The 14,808-nt window shown below is 46.8% G+C and overlaps 1 protein-coding gene across 1 annotated transcript in view; it reads right to left on the bottom strand.

Annotated features, from left to right (window-relative positions):
• The window catches only part of LOC108798361 (EF-hand calcium-binding domain-containing protein 6-like), a 35,817-nt gene that overhangs the window by 5,999 nt on the left and 15,010 nt on the right, over positions 1 to 14,808 (bottom strand). The window contains exons 6-14 of the mRNA XM_018570105.1: positions 13,474 to 13,593; positions 11,321 to 11,463; positions 9,975 to 10,120; positions 7,612 to 7,808; positions 6,381 to 6,488; positions 4,651 to 4,716; positions 3,174 to 3,284; positions 1,626 to 1,755; positions 616 to 740 (exon numbers count right to left, since the gene is read on the bottom strand). Coding sequence (XP_018425607.1) covers positions 616 to 740; positions 1,626 to 1,755; positions 3,174 to 3,284; positions 4,651 to 4,716; positions 6,381 to 6,488; positions 7,612 to 7,808; positions 9,975 to 10,120; positions 11,321 to 11,463; positions 13,474 to 13,593 — 1,146 coding nt within the window. The remainder of the gene's footprint in view (positions 1 to 615; positions 741 to 1,625; positions 1,756 to 3,173; positions 3,285 to 4,650; positions 4,717 to 6,380; positions 6,489 to 7,611; positions 7,809 to 9,974; positions 10,121 to 11,320; positions 11,464 to 13,473; positions 13,594 to 14,808) is intronic.

The following is a 14,808-nucleotide window of genomic DNA, read 5'->3' as shown; positions in this document are numbered from 1 at the left end:
CCCCCCCACACCCACCCACATGTAAATAAAGTACACAGCCCCCTCTCCTGCTTACCTTGTTGCAGGGAGGAGGCTGTGAGCCACGATCATCGATCCCTGGTGATCAGTAAGCTCTGCAGACCTTACTAATCTAATCCTTTCGGCTGCGTTTAGCGAAGACGCCGGCCAAAAGGATCAGAGTGCCGGCACAGAAGCAGCTATGCGGTCTGCATCCGACAAAGATGCAGACCGTGTAGCTGCTCCCGCAAGTCTGGTACGCGGTCCGTGACCACGTACCAAACTTGTGAGCTGGCTGCGGGCTACATAGTACCGGCAACTGGCCTGCGGACCGGTACTTTGAGACCAGTGCGCTAGATAGATGAAGAACAAATGTAACATCAAAGGGATCATCAGACCAGCCAATCAGAAAGCTCTGATGACCGGCAGTAAACTGTATAAATGTGGATTTGTTGGACATTACATCTTGTCTTCACCTCACGGACATTGGGGGGCCTGGTTTAGATCCCCTTCTTGGTTTAGTTCCCCTTTAAGAAATTAAAGTATTATGTTGCAACAATGTATCACAATGAGAACTTCTTCCCCACGACCCAGACACTGACCAGATGTTTGATTTACCTTTTCAGCAGCTGGTACAAGCTCTCTGCCGTCATCCTCCGGGTATTCATGGGGTCCATCTCATTAAAATTCCTTTCCAGAGATTCGTAATTATTCTTTACGAGATTTTTGATGATTCCGGTAAGCTGAAAAACGGTAAGTTTGCTGTTGTGAACTCTTCCATCTGTAACATTTTACTATTTGTAGAATGAAGACTCTCGCCCACTGCTACACAGCAAGGAGGATAATCCAAGGGAGATCATGAGGTCACCAGCACCCCAAGGTCCATTTCATCGATCCGTCGTTACATTTGCTTGTGACGCCATGTTTATCTAATCGTCAATAAAAGACGGATCGATGAAGTGGACCTTGGTGTGCTGGTGACCTCATTATCTCCTCCAGTCTTACGGTGCCAACCGTTTGCCATTTCAGCACCCATTAGAATACGTCGGTTTGCAGTGCGATGGGATACCTCTGAATGCGAGAAAGGAAATTCCATTCCTCCGGTGACTGGACACGGGGGGGTCCACTACTCACCCCACCTGCTTATTATTACATGTCCAATGTATAGGGGGGCTGGTAGTTTTAGAGGTTCACTATGGAGGACTCTGGCGGCTTCCCTCCCCTAAGGTGACATACATGTCATTGGACAGCTCAGATCACATTCACAAAGTAGAAAGCCAATGCGAGTGGCTCTGTATCTTGTCATGACCGTGAACCAATCACAGCCATCACAAGTGTAAACCCTGCCAGTGTAAACAAACATTCACAATGGAGAAAGGGAACCCTGAATGTCGGCAAACACGGGTAGAAAAGAGGATCATGGATCAAAGGTAAAAGGGGGAGGGGTAGAGGGGGAAAGAGAGAGAGGGGGAAAGAGAGAGAGGGGGAAAGAGAGAGAGGAGAGAGAGAGGGGGAAAGAGAGGAGGGAGGGGAGAGAGAGAGAGCAGAGAATGAGAGAGGAGAGATGAGAGCGAGAAAGAGAATTCTGTATGAGATACAATAGCTCACCGCTCTTCTCTTTCATTTACCTGCTCCGCACTCCTCCCTTGCCGTTTCTCCTTCTTGGCGCTGTTCCCGACTTTACTGATTGCTTTTGGTTTTTGGCTGCAGTCAGTCAGAATTGTTTTGTTTCCTCCCCATAGGCTCAGATTCTCATCCCTGCAATTAGAGAAACGTGTTCAATCGGCACAAGTGACTTTGTTTCTGTATGTTCTATATGGATGTGAATGTGTGCATGTATTTACTCATTACATATAAAGTACTCTCTGCTTTTATATGACGGACGGAAGTCACCCCCCACACAATACAGAGCACACAGAGCCATTCGCAGTGTCCAGAAGGAGCTTACATTTTAATATGCGGAACACTTGCACACAAAGGAGTGTTTCTAAAAATAAATTGTGAAACTGCATGTACATTCACTCTGTTCAAATGGAGACAAAAAATAATGTTTTTAGCATATTTTCTTCACAGGTCGAATGTAAAATCAGGAAAATACTGCAATATGGCCACTAGATGGAGCTGAAGATCGTAGGAAACAGATACTCACCCCCCTATGCTCCATCTAGTGGCCATAATGTGGTATTCTCCTGATTTTACATTTGACCTGTAAAGAAAATATGCTAATAACGTTTGCTTTTGGCTAAATTCGCACAGAATGTACATTGCGGGACGAATGATTCACTCACCTGTAGCAAAGCATGCTGCCAGGGATAGTCTAAGGTGTCTATTTATTATCATTTTGCATATCCATTCACCCTACAAATTTTTTATAATGTTTATTCTGGGCAAATAGAAGCAAAAATGGCTGTTCTCAGATATATTTTCTTTTTTGGTTGAATGAATGTAACGTAATACTGCATTTTGCCCACTAGAAGGAGTTGAGGAGAATAGAAATAAGCATTTATAATCAATTCGCAGATTAATTCCCCAGTAATTCTGAACGTTCGATGTGCGGATAGATGCAAAAATAAATGTTCTTATATTTTCTTTTCGAATGTATGATTACCGCATTATGGCCACTAGATGGAGCCGAGGAGCATATACAATAAGTATATATTTCCTATTGCTCCTCAGCTCCATCTAGTGGCCATAATACAATATTACATGACGTACACTGAAAAGAGAACAATTGTTTTAGCCATTATTCGCACAAAATGAACTTTCACAGATCTTTGCAGGACCTGTGGCCCTGCAAATATTTTATAAATAGACCCCTAAGAGTCTGAACGTTCGTCCTCTGTACTTATGTTGGGTCAGTTATTTGGTGAGTAGTGAAGCCAGGATGAAGATGACCACCCTGAAGTCATCTCTCATATTTCTGTCCCTTAGGTTCCATGTAGACAGCCTATCGGTATTACAGGACTGTCATACTTAAAATTGACCAGCAGAGGGCAGAGTCTCCGCATTCTCCTCACACATCCTATACACATCACTGTAACAATGGTTACTTTGTATCACTCTCCATAAATATATAAATACTGTAGATAAAATGCTCTTCATCTGCCAATCAAAATCCTCGTCTGCTGACAGAGATCTCATATCTCTCAGAGCCGGTTTTCCCTTTCATTCTTTACCCGCTATCGAACTTGGCCATGAAGTCCCGGTATCTGATGGCTCCTTGATGATCGGCTGGAATTCTCTCCAGCAGGTGGGCAAATTCTTCATCTGTCACCTTTATACAGAACCTGGGGCGAGAGACGGAGAATTAGGTCTTCTGGATCTGAGCTGTGATTAGATAAAGTGAACCGGTCATACAGGTAACACTTAAAGTGGACCTCCAGGCAAAAGTGTTTTTTTTGGTTTAGGATAAAGCTGGGAAGGGTTAGAAACTTCGCTCAGGGTTAGTTGCCTGTGCTGGTTAGTCGCCCATGCTGATGCAGATCCCACCTTCTATGGGATGCCTCATTATGAGGACACCCCTGGCTGTCTGTCTCCATAATTGGGGAGATTTCCCATCATTTTTTGTTTAAGTGATAATTGTCATCTCCTTGCTTGCTGTAACTGGGGCCAGAAGTGAGGTTGAGTCTACCCAGAGGGGACACAGAGCCCTTCCCTGATCTGTCCATCAGCGCTGCTCTCTCATCATTGAGGACCACCCCAGAGCTGGGTCTGTTTAAGTTCTAAGTCATGACCTGGAGCTCACACTGTTCTTCTCCTCTCCCTCACAGGTGAATAGAACGGCGATGGAATGAAAGGACAGGAAGGGAAGGGAAGGGTAGAGATGTGAAGGGAGGTGTAAGCCACTGGTGGGACCAGCAATAAATTGAATCTGTTGCTTTGCCCTGCCTGGGTTCACTTTAGGGCAGAGGTGGGCAACTCCAGCCCTCCAGCTGGAGTTGCCCACCTGACAGCCTGACAGCCACAGACTCTGACAGCCACAGGCATGATTTCCAGTGGCAGATACATAATGGGGTTTGCCGTTTCACCACAGCTGAAGGGCGGGAGTTGCCCACAGGGCCGGATTTCCCACAAGGCCAACCGAGGCCCGGCCTCGGGGCAGCAGGGAGTAGAGGGGGAGCAGGGGTGTGGAATTCCTATCTCCCAACGCCCGGGACATGAAGTTGTTTTGTACATTTAGCCCGGCTTTGGGCAAGCAGAGCTAAATATACAGCGGGGAAGCCGCCGCTTGTTCTGTCACCGAGATCACTTGTATGCAGCCTGCATACAGGGGGGCGTATTGAGGAACATGGCATTGGGGCAGCAGAGAGAGTAAATCCGGCACTGGTTGCTCACCCTTGCTTTAAGGGGTGATTTGTGTTACATATAGTATAAAAGTATAACAATTAAAAGATGGTTCAGCAAGTAAAAACATCAAACATATCTTCCAGGTCTGAATCTGGTTGGTCTATGCGGTTATTCTCATAGTCAAGGCTGCCTTTGCCATTAGGCTCAGTAGGCTTCTGCCTATAGGTAATATTGGGCCTAGATGTAGCTTATCTCAGTATAGATATTGGGAACACATTTTTCCCATCATCGCCAGGAGCTCTGAATATACCAATATATGACAGGTTCTCTTCATTATAAGTAAATACATTTCACCATATACATTACCTCCTCTCCAGGATCCCTCTGAAGTCTTGCTGGCTGATTACATTCACTTTGTTGGTATCGGCCTTCCTGGGAGGAAGCAGAACACACGTGATTGGGTCAACTGTATCAACCTGACCCAGTCAAATAAACACCCGCAAAAGGATTCAGCCCATATAGGGAACATTATTCACTTAGTTCATTTTTTAAATAGGTTGGCAAAAGACACAAAAAGACCACAGAGTTCAGCTGATAGGTCAGGTCTACGTCTGGTCTTTAACTAACCAATCAGGAGCAAAGGAAATTCTGGTGTTACTACAACTGATAATTCAGCAATGGTTTCCAGAATATAACAAGTAAAAAGTGACTTCTGCATTGTTTCCACCGGATCTAAAACACAGTGATCTTGCCTCAATGGTGGGGGACTTTGGACCAACATTGCCCCCGTAATCCTTCCCGGAATGAAAACCCAAAGAAGAACTCTTACAGTCCCAAATGATACAAGGCTCCGGAATGGGCGCATCACATGACCGTGGATTCAGGTAACGATAGACACCTTGGGAATGAGTGCATCACATGGCCATGGGTTCAGGTAACGATAGACACCTTGGGAATGAGTGCATCACATGGCCATGGGTTCAGGTAACGATAGACACCTTGGGAATGAGTGCATCACATGGCCATGGGTTCAGGTAACGATAGACACCTTGGGAATGAGTACATCACATGACCGTGGATTCAGGTAACACTAGACACCTTGGGAATGGGCGCATCACATGGCCATGGATTCAGGTAACACTAGACACCTTGGGAATGAGTGCATCACATGACCGTGGATTCAGGTAACCATAGACACCTTGGAAATGGGCTCATCACATGACCGTGGATTCAGGTAACCATAGACACCTTGGAAATGGGCTCATCACATGACCATGGATTCAGGTATTGATAGACACCTTGGGAATGAGTACATCACATGGCCATGGATTTAGGTAACAATAGACACTTTGGGAATGAGTACATCACATCAAATTTTCAATACTGATCTCTGTATAGAGATACAATTTGGAAATCCAGACAACTGTGACTTTTGGATTGTATGAATCTCTGCAGACTGGACAGGTATCAGGGGAATAAAAAAAGCGGAGCAATTTGCCTGATTTCTAGCTGATTCGCCCCAATGAGATGATTTAGGGTCACTCATTCATAGATGGAAATGTCAGGAGGGGCTGATATGGACACGCTGCCATCTTCCACCAGATACATGGAGCCGTCTTTTGACTGTATTTAAAGGAGAACTATGAGGTGGGTGCTTTTCACTCACCTCATAGTTCTAGCCGACCTGTGACAATGAGACTGTCACAGGTCGGCTCAGTAGATCGGGAGGTGAGCGAACACATACCGGCGTTCGCTCACCTCTCGATCCTGTCACGGCTCTCTGCACTCTGCACTCTCAGACTGACTGTCAAAGGAACAGACGGGGAGGGGGCGGGTACAGCTGGCTCTGCCTCTAGATAGGCAGAGCCAGCTGTCACTCACGCAGCTGGGCGGATCCAGACATAATTGTCGGGATCCGCCTCAGCTGCAGCATCTCAGTATACCGCGAGCTACAGCTCCCTATATACTGAGCCTAGGGTGACGGGAGAACGCTAGTTTGTGTCCTCCCGTTACCCTAAGGAGAACTATGGGGAAAAGCCTTAATCCCCTAGTTCTCCTTTAATATTCAGCATTCAGAGAACGTTTTACACACTCACCTGAACTCCTCGAGGAGGGCGCTAAACTCGGCATGGAGATAATTCAAGAGCTTTCCCTCTAAGGTGCCCGTAGTGGACGCCGAGCTCACAGACCTCCTGTCCGCTGCCCTGCGCAAATCAGAAAAGCTTTATCAGTTTAAAATCCATTTGCTGAAACATTTCATTATTTCACCAGAAGAAAAGGTCGAGAGCTGCTTAGGAAAAATGAAATCTTTAACTTTGTTATCATTGCACAAAATCCACTTTTAAGGGAACCTCTACTCAAAGCTACTGTGATGGAAGCTGGAGGGTTGCATTCCCTGAAAGTCTCCTCTAACCTTGAGGGGCTCTATTGGTGAGATCTCTGCGCTGAGTTCCCGGGTCTGTACACCTGCTGTGCCCATTATGAGGGGCCCCCACCATCCCTGTGCTGAGTTCCCGGGTCTGTACACCCGCTGTGCCCATTATGAGGGGCCCCCACCATCCCTGTGCTGAGTTCCCGGGTCTGTACACCCGCTGTGCCCATTATGAGGAGCCCCCACCATCCCTGTGCTGAGTTCCCGGGTCTGCTCTGTACACCCGCTGTGCCCATTATGAGGAGCTCCCACCATCCCTGTGCTCAGTTCCTGGGTCTGTACACCCGCTGTGCCCATTATGAGGGGCCCCCACCATCCCTGTGCTGAATTCCTGGGTCTGTACACGCGCTGTGCCCATTATGAGGGGCTCCCACCATCCCTGTGCTCAGTTCCCGGGTCTGTACACCTGCTGTGCCCATTATGAGGAGCTCCCACCATCCCTGTGCTCAGTTCCCGGGTCTGTACACCTGCTGTGCCCATTATGAGGGGCTCCCACCATCCCTGTGCTGAGTTCCAGAGTCTGTACACGCGCTGTGCCCATTATGAGGAGCTCCCACCATCCCCGGTGGATATGTATTTATTTTAAATTATAGGAGGAGCTCTAACACCCAAAACTCTCCCCTGGACAAGAACAGAGGCAAGAATTATTGCACAGAGGTCTCACTATTGGAGTGCCAGAGACGTATAAGAAGCCTGGGACTAACTCCATCAACCAGATTTTAGCTTAAATACCTTGTGGGTGGACTGACTCTTTATTGGTAAAAGGTCATTCTACTTTTGCTGTAAAATTGATACAACCTCTCTATATGATGCACAAGCTCCGCTCCGCATATACTAACAAGTCTCGGTTCGTACCGTTTGAACCACTGGAAAATTTCTACTGAACGTGACTCCACCTGTTTTCCTGTTTGCTAAGGATCTTGTGGGCTCTTCCGCTCTTCCTCCTTGTCTGTATACGCTGTAGAAAGTCCACATAGTCCACATCTGAGGAATTCTCATCCAAACCACAACGAGCAAGAAAATGACCCAACTGGTCCCCAGTGAGGTGGAGCTGAAATCTCTCCAAAACCTGAAGGAAGTCGTCTCTTGAGACCTGGCGGGAAATCAGATTATTCCAGATGGAAAACGGTCACTCCTCATTCCAACACCAACAGACGTCGTCAACTCAAAGCCAAAGGATAAAGGAACGCCACAGAGGTTTTTATGACTTTTAGATACTTGTTGGTGATTAGACATGTGCGATTCGTTTCGTTACGAATCGAAAAATACGTACGAATTTCCTGAAATTCGTAAATTCGGAAGCATCCGAAATCCGAATTGCAGTTTCCGAATGATATCCGAAATACGAAATTCTGTTAACGAATTTCGGATCCGAATTTCGTTGAAACGGGAACTAACATTACCCCTGTAAATGAGGTTGAACAACATGACAAGATTTTTTTTTTATCCGAAATACGAAATTCGGATCCGCTGCTGCTGAGGGTTGCATTACAATACACAGGCAGGCAATACGAAATTCCGTTAACGTATTTTCGTTCCGTTACGAACATTCGTTATGATGAAGTTAAAAAGCAAAAATACCTTTGTTAATATATTGGAGTTGATGGTAGTTTTTTTTTTTATCCGAAATACGAAATTCGGATCTGAAATCCGTTAACGGAATTTCGTATTTCAAGTTAAAAAAAAACTACCACATCAACTCCAATATTAACAAAGGTATTTTTGCTTTTTAACTTCATCATAACGAATGTTCGTAAAGTTACGAAAATGTGACGAAACTAACGAAAATTCGTATTTCGTACGAATCCGAATTGAGTTTCGGACACGAATTAGGAAATACGAAATAACGGATATTCCGAAACAAAGTGAATTTTCTGACGGCGCACAAGTCTATTGGTGATATCATGCACTGTGTACTCCCAGTTGGAAAGCTTCAGAAGGTGGTCCCTGATGAAGAAGAACCTTCTACAAAGTGTATTGGAGATGGAGGGAGTATGACAGCGATATCAGGCAGGAGGGGTCATGGACCCATCATTTGACCATGCAGTGCTGACCATCTAATGTGAGATGTCCCCCAATATGCTTGTAACACTTTGTCTTCTACTAGTATAACATTTGCTATTAAACAATAAGCTTTTTATTTTAATGGAAAAGGAGAAGCAGTTTCCTTTGTCTATTGGATTGTGTTGCCGGACTACCAAAGAGCATTAGATTGAAGATGGGGCAGGAGGTGAGAAGAAGGCTCAGATCAAGAAAAAAATGTGTACAGTGGACGTGCATAAGAGTCTATCAGTTACAGGACTGTTCGAATGTAGATACTAAAGAAGTCCTACACGGAGGTTAGGAAGACTTTACAGTTCTTATAATGACAAAGAGGTTCTGTTACTTTAATTTATCAGAAAGTGTGTGTGGGGGGAGGGGGTAAGATTCAGACGTTGTATTCCGTTTATAGCGCTCATCGATTTGTTTGATGTGGGGCATTTCAGAGATCAAATAAATATTCTCTCCACTCCCTCGGAGACCCTGTAGAAGACTGTGGCACTTAGTAGAAGATCTGGGACACTTAGTTGAAGAATTGGGGCACTTGTTAGAAGACCTGAGAATAACATTTGTGGCACTCAGTAAAAAGATCTGGGGCACTTGGCAAACACCTGGAACATTTACTAGAGGAAATGGGCCATTTGGTAGAAGACCCGCGGCACTCAATAAAAGACCTTGGGCTTTTGGTAAAATATTTGGGTTACTCATCAGAAGACCTGGGGCACTCATTAGGAAACCCGGGACACTTGGTAAAAGGCCTCATCGGGAGACCCTCAGTAGTGGGACCAGGGTTAGGCCAGGTGCCCGCTATCAACCTCTCTGCTCCCAATCTTGGCATGCCTGTTCTAGCAAGGACATGTGATGTCAATAGTATGATTCAAAGGTCGCCCATTCAGCTTGGGTTGGAGGAGGGTATCAACAAATGGTTGGCTTTGAGACACAATAAGTATTAATTCTACTAAGTAGTGGAGTCGTTTTCCACCAGTCATCAATTAAATCAAACTCTCAGGGTATCCATGAGTCTGATTGGTGGCTGAGTAGAGTAATTCCATTTCTAGTAAGACCAAGTAGACACAGCTGGACCATCTTGTTTTGAACATATTTCTGAAATGTGGCAACAACAACGTCAAGGAACACAATTTAAAATAATTTTGATACCAATGTCCTTTATATATCTAAATGACTTGGATGACAGATCCAAGAGGAGACACCAACTCACCTTGTGGGTCCTCTCTGGATCACACACCAGGAATTCGGCCATCATGGCTCGAGCCCCCTCTCTGAATCTCTCCTTCAACCACTTCTCAATACTGAGGGACAACTTCCTCTCATTTCTTGTCCGTGATCCGACTCGTGTGCTCATTTCTGGCAAAACAGAATGCGTTGTGAGTGACAGTGACTATGTTCTGGAGTTGCCCGCCCCCTCTAATACACAATTTCAGATGTGCCCTGAAACCTATTGATTGTGTGGATATACTTCTAGTTCTTGTTACATCAGACTGAAAGAGTTTAGCAATCATGACAGCACAGTCCAATGAGCACCAGAGTCTGACCACACTGCCCAGTGCACTGCATCATGTAACAGACCTGGTCAGACATGCTCCTTCTCTGGTCAGACATGCCCCTTCTCTGGTCAGACACACCCCTTCTCTGGTCTGGCACGCCCCTTCTCTGGTCTGGCACACCCCCTTAGTTCCTCAGCACTACAAGCCTGGTTTGGATGCTTGTGATGAGCAGTGTGTCCTTAAAGGAGAACTATGGGGTAAGTGTTTTTCCCCATAGTTCTCCTAAGGGTCACGGGAGGACATATACTAGCGTCCTCCCGTGACCCAAAGCTCAGTATATCGCGGGCTACAGCTCGCGGTATACTGAGACCGCCGCAGCAGGGACGGATCCCGACGTTACTGTGGAGATCCACCCAGCTGCGTGAGTGACAGCTGGCTCTGCCTATCTAGAGGCAGAGCCAGCTGTAGCCGCCCGCTCCCCCGTCCGTTTCGCCAGTCAGCGCTGGAGGATCGGAGCGGGGAGGGGGGGGATGAGATGAGCGAGAATTGAGTGAGTGACGGTATGTGTTCGCTCACTTCCCGATCTATCGAGCCAACGTGCGACAGTTTCATTGTCACACGTCAGCTCGAACTATGAAGTTCAGAAGATCACTCGCCTCATAGTTCTCCTTTAACTTATCTATGCCACCATAATTCACACCTGCAACCATGTGACTCTGACAATTAACACATGTACAAGCCATTCGATTGGAATATGTAATTAGAACAGGGGGATTTCACAAACATTCACAGCTCCCGTCATTCTTGAATAATCAGTATCTGCCCTAACACATTCCATGGTGATTGGATAAAGGTCATAGGGCTATAAATGCTGGGGTATGTTCCTGGCACTCATTAGAGGTGAGGAAGACATTTGGATGGGTAGCAAAACGTTGTCACACATTACAAAACAAGTCCAGCTGAATGGGACCAACTACTACCGTGTGTGCCATGACCTGGCTACATGAGAACCTTCTTCACAGATACTGTATATATTCTAAATATATTTTTCCCCCCGTACTTTGGTCTTCTCGGCTTCTAGACACTTTCTGGAGTCCAGAGAGCAGCAAGCTACGGTCTTCATACAACTCCTGAGCAGCCTTTGCTCCTAGATGACACCGCAGGTCTTCAATCTTTAGGATCCCGTTGTCTTCTCTGATGTATCTTCAAAGAAAAATGTTATTGTCAGTGACCATAATTCTGGTCTTAAAGTATCTCTAGCCAAATATGTGACATTTTGGATTTTTTAAACATAAGCAAACATTTTAGTGGGGTTGGGGTGGTCTGCACAAAAAAAAGGTGCAGTTGGGCTTTAAAAGGAGACATAGACAACAATAAAAAAGTTAAACCTTTCAGGAGTTCTAACACATACATGCCAGCTGTCCCAGATTTGGCGAGAACAGTCCTGCACCTTGGAACTCTCTCCCACCGATGCCGTGTCCCGGGCCAAGTACCAGGATCGAAGCATCAACCTAATTTGCACATGCACAGTACCATAAAAAGGCATTCATTGCAGGAAACAAAGCCATAAGTGGATTGTCCCCACATATTCAGAGGTGGAGTCTGGGTGGGATCAACCCATAAAGTAGGCGTGATGGGTTGACATCTATTTACAGGTGGGGTTTTGGTGGGACCAATCCATAAAGTGGGTGTGATGGGCAGTCCATGCATATTTAGAGGCAGGGTCTGGGTGGGATCAACCCATAACTTAGGCATGATGGAAGGGCCACATATATTTAGAGGGGGTATCTGGGCTAGACCAACCCATAAAGCGTGCGGGATGGGTTGTCCACGCATATTTAGAGATGGGGTATAGGTGGGATCAACCCATAAAGTGGGCGTGATGGGGGTTCACACCTATTTACAGGTGGGGTTTTGGTGGGACCGATCCATAAAGTGGGTGTGATGGGCAGTCCATGCATATTTAGAGGCAGGGACCGGGTGGGATCAACCCATAACTTAGGCATGATGGAAGCTCCACATATATTTAGAGGGAGGATCTGGGTTGGACCAAGCCATAAGGTGTGCGGGATGGGTTGTCCACGCATATTTAGAGATGGGGTATAGGTGGGATCAACCCATAAAGTAGGCGTGATGGGGGCCCACACCTATTCAGAGGTGATGGTTTTGGTGGGACCGATCCATAAAGTGGGTGTGAAGGGCAATCCATGCATATTTAGAGGCAGGGTCTGGGTGGGATCAACTCAACCCATACCTTTGGCATGATAAACTGTCCACACATATTTAGAGGGGGGGATCTGGGCTAGACCAACCCATAAAGTGGGCAGGATGGGTTGTCCACACATACTTTGGTGGAGTATAGGTGGGACCAACCCATAAAGTGGGTGTGATGAGTGGTCTACATATATTTAGAGGTGGGGTCTGGGCAGGACCAACATGTAAAGTAGGTGTGATCTCTGTGCGCCAACTCGCAAAGTGTATGGACAAAATGCGTACTGTGGGTGGGGTTAACAGTGCCCCAGGATCCAGGACCCTAATGTTGGAATGCTAACTCTTTTCTACTACACTGTAATTACTAGGGATGCACCGATACCGATACAAGTATCGGTGCCGATACAAGTATCGGTACCGATACCGAGTATTTGGGTGAGTACTCGTACTCGCCCAAATGCTCCGATGCCTAGCACGAGTACTTCCTGTATCAGGAAGCCGGGAAGCTCGTCATTACACGCTGCCCGGTTTCCTTATTGGCCGGGAAACTGCTCCATGCTCTCTCGTCACTTGTGATGAGAGAGCATGGAGCCGACTTCCCGGGCAAATCAGGAAGCCGGGTAGCGTGTAATGACGCGCTGCCCGGCTTCCTGATTGGTCAGAAAGCTAGCCAATCCAGAAGCCGGGTGCCGTGTAATGACGCAGCGCCCGGCATTCTGATTGGCCGGGAAGCCGGCGTCATGCTCCCTCGTCATCTCATGAATCATAATATTAAGAAACTGACCTAAAATCATCAGTTTGTATTGCTTTAGAAAAAATGTGACCTGGTCCTTTAAGAAAAAGTATCGGTAATTGGTATCGGCGAGTACTTGATCAAAAGTATCGGTACTCGTACTCGGTCTTAAAAAAGTGGTATCGGTGCATCCCTAGTAATTACTACCAACATCCAACAAATGTGAATACTGGTACCCAGCCGGGAACGTGGGTGCGGGGTTGTCTTACCGGTGCCACAATCTCTTGAACTCTTCCTCAGTCATCCTTACACCCAGCTTGGATAGCGCGCTGTGGAATTCAGACGAGGTCAGGGAATCCTTCGGAAAAAGCTTCAAAAGTTCAAAATATCTGCAAAGGGTTTGAGACACAGAATGACCGGATGAAGTTTACATAGCACTGCAGTCCCGGAACAGGGAAATCTACATCATAAAATACCATTGGACATCATCTTATGGGAAGATTGGTGACAGGGTCTCTTTAAGGACAGTAAGCTTGCGAAGGAGCAATAACGAGCAATCAGACCTTGGAAATCACTCGCTCTTATCTGGTGGTAATTAAGATTCTAGTCGTCTGTCCGCAGAGCCGCCGCTGACAATAATGAGCTCTGTGTGCCGGGTGCCAAAATAGTGCCAGCACCCGCTCTCAGAAGAGTTTAATAATCCACTCCAGCCTATCGATAGCAGCTGTGCCAGAGAGATGCGAGAGGAGATGAAGAGACACTCCGGGGAACGTTGCTGCTTCTTTTACTTGTGGAATAAAACGATTTTATATTAAAGGCTCCGCCCACCATTTCCAATACGCAGTGAATGCAGCAACACTTGATGACCCATGGGCATTCACTACGTTTTGAATTAAAGCCTGCAGAGCATCGCATCGCCCTGCTAGTGACATTATCCTATGGGGCTAGATGAAGTGGGCGGGGCTACAATTGTGGTGACATCACCGCCCTGATAGTGACAATATCCTATGGGGCTGGAGGAAGTGGGCGGGGCTACAATTGTGGTGACATCACCGCCCTGCTAGTGACATTATCTTATGGGGCTGGAGGAAGTGGGCGGGGCTACAATTGTGGTGACATCACCGCCCTGCTAGTGACATTCTCTTACAGGGTTGGAGGAAGTGGGCGGGGCTACAATTGTGGTGACATCACCGCCCTGCTAGTGACATTCTCTTATGGGACTGTAGGAAGCGCGGCCGGGCTACAATTGTGGTGACATCACCGCCCTGCAAGTGGCATTCTCTTATGGGGCTGGAGGAAGTGGGCGGGGCTACAATTGTGGTGACATTCTCTTATGGGGCTGGAGGAAGTGGGCTGGGCTACAATTGTGGTGACATCACCGCCCTGCTAGTGACATTATCCTATGGGGCTAGATGAAGTGGGCGGGGCTACAATTGTGGTGACATCACCGCCCTGATAGTGACAATATCCTATGGGGCTGGAGGAAGTGGGCGGGGCTACAATTGTGGTGACATCACCGCCCTGCTAGTGACATTATCTTATGGGGCTGGAGGAAGTGGGCGGGGCTACAATTGTGGTGACATCACCGCCCTGCTAGTGACATT

The sequence above is a fragment of the Nanorana parkeri genome, unplaced genomic scaffold (genome assembly GCF_000935625.1).
Source record: "Nanorana parkeri isolate BGI_ZX_2015 unplaced genomic scaffold, ASM93562v1 scaffold1455, whole genome shotgun sequence".
In the NCBI taxonomy this organism is placed as follows: domain Eukaryota; kingdom Metazoa; phylum Chordata; class Amphibia; order Anura; family Dicroglossidae; genus Nanorana; species Nanorana parkeri.
The sequence above is the reverse complement of the archived record's forward strand: the minus strand, read 5'-3'. Positions and strand labels throughout refer to the sequence as shown.